The sequence below is a fragment of the Lycium ferocissimum genome, chromosome 1, assembly GCF_029784015.1.
Source record: "Lycium ferocissimum isolate CSIRO_LF1 chromosome 1, AGI_CSIRO_Lferr_CH_V1, whole genome shotgun sequence".
Classification (NCBI taxonomy): domain Eukaryota; kingdom Viridiplantae; phylum Streptophyta; class Magnoliopsida; order Solanales; family Solanaceae; genus Lycium; species Lycium ferocissimum.
In genome coordinates, this window is record NC_081342.1 from 35,385,572 (window position 1) to 35,397,778 (window position 12,207).

General features: G+C 42.2%; 1 protein-coding gene across 1 annotated transcript in view; it reads right to left on the bottom strand.

Annotated features, from left to right (window-relative positions):
• Positions 1–8,488: 8,488 nt before the first annotated feature.
• Positions 8,489–12,207, bottom strand: part of LOC132064212 (uncharacterized) — a 5,981-nt gene continuing 2,262 nt past the window's right edge. Inside the window, exon 2 of the mRNA XM_059457125.1 lies at positions 8,489–9,136. Coding sequence (XP_059313108.1) covers positions 8,489–9,136 — 648 coding nt within the window. The remainder of the gene's footprint in view (positions 9,137–12,207) is intronic.

Genomic DNA, 12,207 nt, shown 5'->3' on the forward strand with positions numbered 1-12,207 from the left:
TTGACTAGATACCAATTTGAATGAAGTAGCACGAAAGAATGAATGAATTGGAAGTTTCCTAATATCCTATAGCCTATCGGAGATAAGTACAGATCTCATCGTACCGATCCGCAAGACACAACTAGACATGCTCTTGTACTTATAGACCGGGTAACCTAAGGCTCTGATACCAACTTGTCACGACCCATATTTACTATACCAACTTATCATGATCGAAATTCACTAAGTCGTGAGGGAAATTACATTTTCCACCTCGGTAGGCGAACCCTTTCCCAAATCATCAATTCAAATCACAATAAAGTAAATAGAGTAGAAAAAGTAGAAGACTGAATCATAAATAATGATAAGTGCATAATATAAATACAATCCCTAAGGAACGAGTCTGACTCGTACAAGAGAAACTACAAGAATGTCTAATATAAAAGTCTGAAAGTCAAATAAAAAGCTGTCTGAATGATAAAATATAAAGACAGGATAGATGAGCCTCAGGGCAGCGACTCGTCAAATGCTCACCCTAGACACTCGCAAGCTAGGCCTCAAAAATCTGCCTTACGAAGTGGAAGTGGAACATGTCTCAAACTCTACACCCTAAAAAGGAGTGTAGCAAGACAGCATCAGTACAAACAACACATACGGAGTAGGCATCGTAGGCCGACAATAGTTAGTTAACATATATAAAGGGAGAGACTAAAGAATACACATGCTCACTATCAGGTATAAACACCACACAGTCCAAGAATAACAACTCAAGTACATAAAGATCAATTAGCCGAATCATAGCCTGTGGTGAAGCACCTAAACACAAGTCTTGCCATGTTTCCCACGATTCCACAGAATAACCATAAACACTAGTACAACCAACAATGTCACTCCGTAACCTCAAGTCTCAACCTAGGAGAAAGTCTTTACTCCTCGATTCCATCAATTCCCAAAATATATACTAATCAGGCACACGGCGATGTCAAATCAATAAACAACCAGGAAGTCAATATTCACGAGCAACGTACAATTTGATAAATAACCACTACTAGAAATCAAATGTATGAATTAATGAAATATGAATGCAATGCAATGCAATGCAATGATACACACATGCTCCAGGAGGATGATATCTATGCCTCGACAGTCATGACCCATGGGGGACCCACGAAGTCCATGTACCTGCTGCGGAGCACAGTCCGATCCAAGTCAGTGTTGTGGAATGTATAACCCGATCCCAGTTAGTTTTGTGGTACGTGAAACTCGATCCAAGTATATATATATATATATATATATCTGTGCGTGTGTGTGTTGTGGCGCGCAACTCGATCCAAATATATGATTATTAATGCATGCATGATATCAAAGCCAACAAGAGTATATCAATGACAACCGTGCCACACATGGACACATATCCCAATATCAAGATCAATATCAATTCCTTCCTCTTCACAAGTCAATAACCAATAACTGAGAGATACGAGATCACAACCATGAATAAGTCGATAAATATTCATATGAGAGTCTCATGAAAGATGAGAATGAGTACACTACATAATACCGATGAATGATGAAAACGTATCAAATCAATCGTGTCACACATGGACACATATCATAATAACAGTCTCAATTTCATAGCTTTCCCTTCCTTCCCAACAACATCAACACGTGATAAAATACGATTTCCGACTTCTTAAAGTAAATCACTAAGCAACAAGTTTGGAATCACTCACGTGGTGGCAACAAGCCAATAAATACACACAAGGCAACAACTTAATAGAACACAACAAGGCGACAAGCCATATTCAACTACAATACCAACCTAAGTAATCCATCTCAACTTCATACCCGAAGGCGTAACATGCTTTCTCCGACAATCACGAACTCTACATATGCTTTGCTAACCAAAGTCTAACCATAAGGTAAGCCACAACCTACCTGGAATGCTGAACTGGAACCTCGAACTGTCACGACCCATTTTAACCTAGGTTATGCGGGCACCTACCTTTCCTACCTCGGTAGGCGAACCCTTAGCTCAACATTCACAATAATAGAAAATAGCAGAAGAAAGTAAAATAACATAAGTCTCACAATATAATATAATATTAACAAGTGTGGAAGTAAATGAAATCCACCACAGTATCTGGTCTGGTCATAGAAGAGCATCTAAATCTGATTACTAAAGTTTGAATAATAATACATGAGTAGTCTCAAATCATGTCTCTAAATGGAAAGCAAGACATAAGTAATAAAAGAGTCTTCGAGGTCAGCGGACGCCATGCTCACCCTAGAAAACTCAAGTGGAAGCTGAAGAGTCGATCAGCCACGAGTCGGAGATGTAAATCCGACCTGATACTCTACATTCATAAAACAGAGCAGCAAGTGCAGGTCAGTACAAACAATTGTACTGGTAGGCATCATCGGCCGACTAAGCATAGTTAACACAATTCAGAAAATAAAGTAGATAAGCAAATAAAACAATCAAGCATGAGATAATATAATCGCAATCGAAATCTGTCATCACTTATGTAAGCATCTAAACCCTAATATGATAAGTCCGAGTATACCCGATCCAATCTAATCACCATAATAGAATCGACACAATCCAATCATCACAGTAGAGACATCACAATACCAACAATCACCACACTCGATCAAGTAATAATGCAATGCAGTGCAATAATGGTATGAATGCGATGTCGTGCTATGCAAATGAGGTGTACACATGTACTCCGAACAAAAATATCGACGACTCGATAGCACAACCCAGCGTGACTCGCGAAGTCTAAGTGCCACCCGTCCTGAATCTTTGCCCAACAGACAGACGGGACCTTGGCTAATTGTTTATGAGGGGAGTCTCACGGGGAACACCTTAGGGGACCTGCGGAGTCCATGCACTAATAACGATTACGAAATAACATCGGAATCGGCCATGCAACAACGATACCCAAATATAATCATCCGATATCGGCCTCCTAATAGTCACTCAAAAGGGTCTGTCAAATATCTGTTTCACAAATCAACGATTCCGGAATTGAACCTCAGACATCGGCTTTCTCACAATCACTCAAGTAAAAGAGTGTATCAAATATCAGTTTCATATAAAAAATGATTCCAAAATGGATCTTCGAACATCGTCCTTTTCACAATCACTCAAGTAAAGGAGTTTATCAAATATCAATTTTGCTCAATCAACGATACCGGATCATCACCGGGTATCAACCATGCATGAATATGAGAGAATGCATACAATACATATGTCAATCATCAAAAATCCGCTTTAATATCACAAATACCACAACGAGGTATGCAAAAATATATCAAGTCAAGTACCAACAGTGGGTACGCCAACATATATCGAGCACAAATACTAACAACGGTATGTCCATTCTATCCAAATCAGGACGATAAGCAGGACTCGATATCTATCAACTACACATGGCATCAAGCCAACACAATTAATCAATCAAACACACATAACGGGTTGGCTAGTCCCAACACACATCAGGGCCCAACCTAAGGCAATATCCATTCCAATTTCATACCGGAAGGTTCACATGCTGTCTCCGACCTCATAATCTAAATATGTGATTCACTATACGAAGTCTTATCAAAATAAACCATAACCTATCTGGATTGTCGAACTGCAACACCAACAAGTCACTCTATTTCCTTGCCCTTCCTTTGAAGCTCCGAACCAAAGTAGTCTAAGCATAATCGAATTATAAATTAGAAATCATGAAGATTGATACTAATATTGCTATGATATCAATTAGGTCCATTTTAACCCTAGAATTTGAGGAAACGAGCCCACAAGGGCGAAATGGGAAATTCGCGGGCAAAATACCAAATTCAGTACTAGGGAATCAGCCCAACCATTAATTGTTGATTTAACTCAAGAATTAGCATTAAACTGATTTCAAGTAAAAATCGCCAAATTGGGTATTAACCCTAATTCTCCAAATCCGAAATTCAACGTTAAAAGTGGAAGATATATGCTTAATAAGCTTAGATTAGTCAATATCTAGAATAACCATCATCAATTTATCATTAATAATTTAGGGAAATGTTCTTCAAAAACCCTCTCTCAAATTCCATCTCTAAGGGATTGGTAAACGGGAGGGGGAAATCTAAGATGATTGGGATTAAGGAAGGGTAAAGGATTAGTAAAGTTTTACCTCCAAGAATTCCTTCAATTTGTCTCCAAGAACAGCTTTCCCAAGCTCCAATATCGAGATATGAAATAATGAGGGTCTAAGACTCATTTAATGGTAACTGACTGTCACCAGCTACAGTGGTACCGTGACCGCCCCAGCGGCCACCTGACCGCCCTAGCGGTGCTGCTGCTGCGGTGCTGGTGCCGCCAAGGCAAGCACCAGACACCAGAACATGTCCTAAGTTTTTCTTTTTGATCCTATTTCTTGACTAACTCCTGAGGCCATTTGCTCACATACCAGAAACCTAGTCCCACATAAAAACGCATTACGAACGCGTCTGTGGTCTCGAAATTCCCATCAGAGGTCTCGTTGACCGAGTCAACTACCGATACCTTAATTCCCATTTCCCATCCAAAGTCCCGAAATGCATTGGGAACCGAACCAAACATATAGGTTCTAAATGACCATCCGGACCTCTCGGAATCGATAGAATTTCGAAAAAGATCCATTTTCCCAAAAGTCAACCTTGGGTCAACCCTTTTTCACTTCAAGCCTATATTTCCACCAAAGTTGTCTGAATCCAGTCTAAACACCTTGGGGAACGTATCAGTGATCCCCTCAGGTCAAAACTGAGCTAATCAATTCTCGAGAACGGGCAAAAATGTTAAAAGAACTATAACGACCAAACCGGTCGTTACATCAAATACCAATTGAACCTTTGCTCGTCCTCGAGGAAAGAAAAGAGGGAAATTAGGGAAATACCTGAATCAGTGAATAACTGGGGATATCGGCTACGCATATCGGACTCAGTCTCTCAGGTAGCCTGCTCAACAGGACGGTGCTTCCATTGCACCTTCACAGAAGCAATCTTTTGACCTTTCGAACCTGCCTATCTAAGATCGCGATAGGCTCCTCCTCATAAGTCAAATTCTCATCAAGCAACATGGAATCCCAACGGACAATATAGGTACCGTCGGCATGGTATTTATTAACATCAAAACATGAAAGATCGGGTGAACTCCCGCCAAGCCTGGCGGCAATGCCAACTCATAAGCTACATCACCGATACAATCCACGATCTCAAACGGGCCTATGTATCTAGGGCTCAACTTGCCCCTCTTACCAAACCTCATAACACCCTTCATGGGTGAGACCTTCAATAGAACCTGGTCACCAATAGCAAACTTCAAATCCCGGACCTTCCGGTCCGCATACATCTTCTGCCGGCTCTGAGCTGCCACGAGCCTGGCCTGAATAACTCTCACTCTATCAAGGGACTCTCTCAATAGATCCGTGCTCCCAGGTCGAGCCTCAAAACCATCAAACCAACCAATCGGAGATCTACACCTCCTACCATATAAGGCCTCAAAAGGCGCCACACCAGTACTCGAATGATAACTGTTGTTGTACGCAAACTATACCAAGGGCAAGTGCCGTTCCCAATGACCACCAAAGTCAATAACACATGCTCTCAACATGTCCTCAAGCACCTGGATGGTCCGCTCGGACTGGCCATCGGTACCCAACTTGTCATGAAATGCTCTCCAGAATCGAGAAGTGAAGATAGTACCCCGATCAGATACAACAGAAATAGGGATCCCATGTAATCTCACAACATCCCGAATATACATCTTGGCTAACTTCTCCGCGGTATAGGAAATTCGAACCGGAACAAAGTGAGTGGATTTAGTCAACCGATCCACTATCACCCAAATAGAATCAAACTTGCCAAGGGTCTTCGAAAGACCCGTGACAAAATCCATGGTAATCCTCTTTCACTTCCACTCGGGAATGGGTATCCTCTGAAGTATCCCACTTGGTCGCTGGTGCTCATACTTTACCTATTGACAATTTTCACATTTAGCCAATAAAATTATATCTCTCTTCATACGGCGCCACCAATAGTGCTGTCTCAGGTCACGGTACATCTTGGTCACTCTCGGATGAATGGAATAGCGAGAGCTATGGGCCTCAGATAAAATCAATTGAATCAGGTTACCAACACGAGAAACGCACACATACCCTCTAATCCTCAGTATGCCCTCGGAATCGATCACGGCATCCTTGGCCTCACCCCTCAAAATCCTATCTCGGATCTTGCTCAACTGAGCATCCTCAAACTGATGAGCCATGATCCTATCCAATAATGATAACCTCGCCTATATGCAAGCCAAAATCCTGCCCGGGGTTGAAATATCAAGACGGACGAAACTGTTGGCCAGAGTCTGAACCTCCATGGCCAACAGCCGGTCAGAAACAATCAATCGAGCTAAACTCCCCATACTTACTGCCTTGCGACTCAAGGCATCAGCCACCACATTGACTTTACTAGGGTGATACAGAATAGAGATGTCATAGTCCTTCAGGAGCTCCATCCATCGGCGCTGCCTGGAATTAAGATCTCTCTGGGTAAACACATGCTAAAGGCTACGGTGATCGGTAAAAACCTCATAATGGACACCGTTCAAGAAATGCCTCCAAAGCTTCAAGGTGAAAACTACGGCCAACAACTCCAAATCATGGGTGGGGTAATTCTTCTCGTGAACTTTTAACTGACGGGAGGCATAAGCTATCACCCTACCCTCTTGCATCAACACCGCACCCAAACTTATACGGAAAGCATCACAATAGACAGCAAAGTCCTTGCCCTCTACAGGTAAGGCTAGGATCGGGGCTGTGGTCAAAAGAAGCTTGAGCTTTTGAAAGCTCTCCTCACAATCATCCATCCACTGGAAGGGAACATCCTTTTGAGTCAATCTGGTCAAGGATGAAGCAATGGTAGCAAAATCTTTCAAAAAGCGAAGGTAATAACTGGCCAAACCCACAAAACTACGAATCTTGGTAACAGTAGTGGGCCTCGCCCAATCCCTCACAGCCTCAATCTTCTGTGGATCAACCATAATCCCCTTCTTGGACACCACATGACCTAAGAATGCCACAGACTTTAACCAGAACTCACACTTAGAAAATTTAGCAAACAAACTATGTTTCTTCAACAACCAAAGGATGGTACGAAGATGGCTCTCATGCTCCACTCTACTCTTGGAATACACCAAGATGTCATCAATAAGCACAATCACAAAAGAGTCAAGGAACGACCTAAAGATGCCATTCATCAAAGTCATAAATGCAACCGGGGTATTGGTAAGCCCAAAAGATATCACTAGAAACTCATAGTGGCCATATCTCGTCCGAAATACTATCTTTGGAATATCCTCTGCCCTGATTTTTAGCTGGTGATGGCCGGAACGCAAATCGATCTTCAAAAACACCGAAGCACCCTGAAGCTGGTCGAACAGGTCATCAATACGAGGTATAGGACAATTATTCCGAATGGTGACCTTGTTAAATTGGCGGTTATCAATACATATCCTCATAATCCCATCTTTCTACTTCACAAATAACATGGGAGCACCCCAAGGGGAGACGATCGGTCTAATGAACCCCTTACTCAATAAGTCTTGTAATTGTTCCTTAAGCTCCCTCAACTCGACAGTGGCCATCCGATATGGTGGGATGGAAATAGGACGGGTGCCCGGGTTCACATCAATACAGAAATTAATGTCGCGATCGGGCGGTATACCCGGTAAATCTGACGGGAATACCTCCGCGAACTCGCTCACTATAGGAATAGACCAAAGGGGTAGAGATGCAACAGTCATCACGAACATGCGCCAAATACGCTAAATACCCCTTACTTACTAACTTCTTCGCCCGGAGGAAAGAAATAATCTTCTTCGGAGCGGGACTAGGAGTACCTCTCCGCTCAAGCCTAGGAATGCCCGGCATGGCTAAAGTGACTGTCTTGGCGTGACAGTCCAAGATCACATGGTAAGGAGAAAGCCAGGACATACACAATATAATATCAAAGTTCACCATATCAAGAATCATCAAATCTACCCAAGTGTCGTATCCCATAAAAGTTACCAAACAAGAACGGTAGACTTGATCAACAACCACTGAATTTCTGACCGGAATAGACACATGAACAGGTATATCTATGCTATCACAGGCTAAATCCCAACCAACGACATGAAATATAGATACATACAAATAAGTGGATCCTGGATCAAATAACACAGATGCTGCTCTATGACGGATAGAAATAGTACCTGAGATCCAGCATCTAAGGCCTCTACCTCGGGCCTACCAGAAAATGAGTAACAATGAGCTCCACCACGCCCAGTCTGGGATCCCCCTCTTGCACTCTGAGTACCACCTCTAGCTTATTGGGATCCATCTCTAGAACCATGGGAAGTACCGCAGCCTGACTGAGCACCGCCTCTATGAGAAGTCCCTCCTCAACCATTGGATGATACAGGAGTCCGCGACGGCTGATAATCCCGCCTAGATCAGGGACATCTCCTGGAAACATGCCCAACCACTCCACAAGAGAAACAGGTAAGAGGAGTCGAGTGCTGAAACACAGAAACTGAAGACCCAGATGAAGCAGCCCTAGGTTTCATCGCCTCAACTCTCACTGCACTATCAACAATGGTCTGGAATGAAGCTCTCTCGACCTCCAGCTGGATATAGAGTAGCTGCAGAGGACCATCCAACCCGCTAATGAACCACCGTATCCTGCCGAACTCCATCGAAATCAACGGGTAGGAGTAACGAGCCAGATAGGAGAAGGATAGTGCATAGGTAGCAACCGGCATTCCCTCCTGACGAAGGTCAAGGAACTGACACTGACGTTCGTCCCTCCGCGGACGTGGCAAGTACCGCTCCAGAAACACCCCATAAAGTTGGTCCCATGTAAATGGGCACGCGCACGCTGGCCTGCTAGCAAGGTAGTCTCTCCACCATGACCTCGCGCCACCATTGAATCGAAGGGTAACATACCTAACTCCGAAGGTCTCCATGATCCCTGCTGCATGGAGTAGCTCCTGCGTGATCACGATGAACTCATAGGCATCCTCATCTGGTGCGCCCATGAAAATCGGTGGGCTTAACCTCATGTACATCCACCATACTGGCGTGTCGCGAATCCTCACCATCTGTAATGGAAGAGATAAGAGTCAAATACTAATTTGGTCATTTCAGATACCAATTTGAATAAAGTAGCATGATGGAAAGAAAGAAGGTGAGATTTTCTAAATGTCCCATAGCCTCCCGCAGATAAGTACGGAGCTCATCGTACCAATCCACGAGACTCTACTAGACACGCTCTTATATTAAAGACCGGGTAACCTAGGGCTCTGATACCAACTTATCATGACCCATTTTAACCTAGGTCATACGGGCACCTACTTTTCCCACCTCGGTAGGCGAACCCTTAGCTCAACATTCACAATAATAGAAAATAGCAGAAGAAAGTAAAATAACGTAAGTCTCACAATATAATATAATGTTAACAAGTGTGGAAGTAAATGAAATCCACTCCAGTGTCTAGTATGGTCATACAAGAGCATCTAAATATGAATACTAAAGTCTGAATAATAATACATGAGTATTCTCAAATCATGTCTCTGAAAAGAAAGCAAGACATAAGTAATAGAAGAGTCTTCGAGGTCAGCGGACGCCATGCTAACCCTGAAAAACTCAAGTGGAAGCCGAAGAGTTGATCAGCCACCAGTCAGAGAAGTAGATCCGACCTGATACTCTGCATTCATAAAAGAATGCAGCAAGTGCAGGTCAGTACAAACAACAGTACTAGTAGGCATCATCGGCCGACTAAGCATAGTTAACACAATTCAGAAAATAAAGCAGCTAAGCAAATAAAACAATCAAGCATGAGACACTATAATCGCAACCGAAATCTGTCATCACCTATGTAAGAATCTAAACCCCAATATGATAAGTCCGAGTATATCTGATCTAATCTGATTACCATAATAGAATCGACACAATCCAATCATCACAACGGAGACATCGCAATACCAACAATCACCACTCTCGATCAAGTAATAATGCAATGTAGTGCAATAATGGTATTAATGCGATGTCGTGCTATGCAAATGAGGTGTACACATGTACTCCGGACGAAAATATCGATGTCTCGGTAGCACAACCCAGCGTGACTCGCGAAGTTTAAGTGCCACCTTTCCCAGATCTTTGCCCAACAGACGGACCAGACCCTGGCTAATTGATCATAGGGGGAGTCTCACCGGCACCACCCTGGGGGACCCGCGGAGTCCATGCACTAACAACGATTCCGAGATAACATCAAAATTGGCCATGCAACAACGATGCCCGAATATAACCATCGAACATCAGCCTCTTCACAGTCACTCAAAAGAGTCTGTCAAATATCAGTTTCACAAATCAACGATCCCGGAATTGAACCTCGGACATCGGCCTTCTCACAATTTGTTATATCCCGCGTTTTGTATAATCGGATAATTCGAGACAATCGCGGGAAGACGACAAGCAAGGCCATATTTTACTTTGTTTGACATGTGAGTTGCTTATGAAAAATTTAGAAGTAAAAATAATGAGGAAGGTCAAGGGCATAAAGGGAAATTTGCAATATGACTCGTGGAAATATGGAGAAAGACGAAGGGCAAATTTGGAAGTTGGAAAAATATTTCATAAATTACAAGAGTTAGCCCAAAAGTATAAGTGGGCTTGAATTCTTTTTAGAAAAAAACCAAGGCCCAACCGGCCATGGTATGGGCTAGGTCCATGTGGGGGCTAATTTTTTTAGAATAAAAGATGACTTAGTAGTCATCTTATCCATTGAGCTCTCTAGAGTTTTCAAGAAATAACAACAAGAGAAAGAAGAGGAAAAGTTCTAGGGCCATTCGGCCATAGAGGAATTCCCAAGAAAAATTTGCCAAAATTCTTTCAAAAATCATTTTCTACCAAGTAAAGGGTGCTTAACAAGGTGGAGGGTTCATTAGAGCAAGAAAAGCACAAGTTCATGCAAGTTGAGATTTCTAGCCAAGTGAAGAATTGAAGGAAAGGGTAAGGTTTGATCCTTCCTTACATGTTATGGATGATTTTGTGTGTTGTAGCATGTTAAAAGTGGATGAAACTCATGGAAGAGGAAATCATGTTGTGGCCGTGAGATGTAATATATGTATGTGTGTGTAGAAATTGTGTTCTAATTACTTCATCTAGTGTTTGGTTGTTATTGTTGTGAATACTATATTGATAATGGAAATTGAATGAATTTGGAGAGAACGTGGTTGTGTGTGTGTGCATGATGAAACCGTGAGTGTGTGTGTGTATGTGGCCGTGTATACATGATGTATGGCCGTGTATATTGGTGAGTTGTGGAAGAATAATGAGCAAGTTATATTTAATGTTTTAGTTATTGTGTTGTAGATTTTATATTGCAAATAAAGGATTGATAAGTTTGGTGAAGTATTGATAATTGGAAGATTATGTATATTGAAAGACAATGTTCTTGCATGGGTAGTAAGAAATGGTATTAGTATGACGTTGTTGGAATATATATTATAAGGTTGCTATTGTGTTCATTGAAGTCGGAAGGTTTTGAAGAAAGTAGTAAATTGAGATCGTGCATTTTGAATGGAATATGTGAATTGCTAGTGTGATTGTTGAATTATGTTAATAGTTTGGCCGGGTTTGAATTCCCGGATTGTGATTGATGAGAAATTTGGATATATTGAATGTTGAGGATGGTATATCTACAAAGGAAGTGCTGCCGAAATTTCGGTAGCCAAGTGTTTCCTTAAGATTCTAACTCTAAGAATCCTAATAAGAGTTTTGGTAAACATGACCAATTTTAGATTTTGACGAGATTGCGACGTGAATTTGGAATAGCAAAAGGAGCGGAAAGAGGTATGTAAGGTTTCACCTTTCTTTCTATGGCATGTCTTAGACGTAATGAGTTGGGTACGAGCCTCGGGGACAACCCTATTCCCCGGAATCCGCATCCAAAGTTTTCCTTTTTCCTTCGCAAGAGAATTGAATTAGAAAGTGCGCGAAATGTTGGAAAGACCTTCTAAACCCCTAGAACTTGCATAAAGAGGACCCGATTATCTTAAATCATTATAAGTAACGCTATGACACGTAGCATATGTAATTTATGTACGCTATCTCACCCGGCCCGAGGTGGGCCCACTGTTCCCGGAATTTTCCTATCACCTCGTTTGACTTG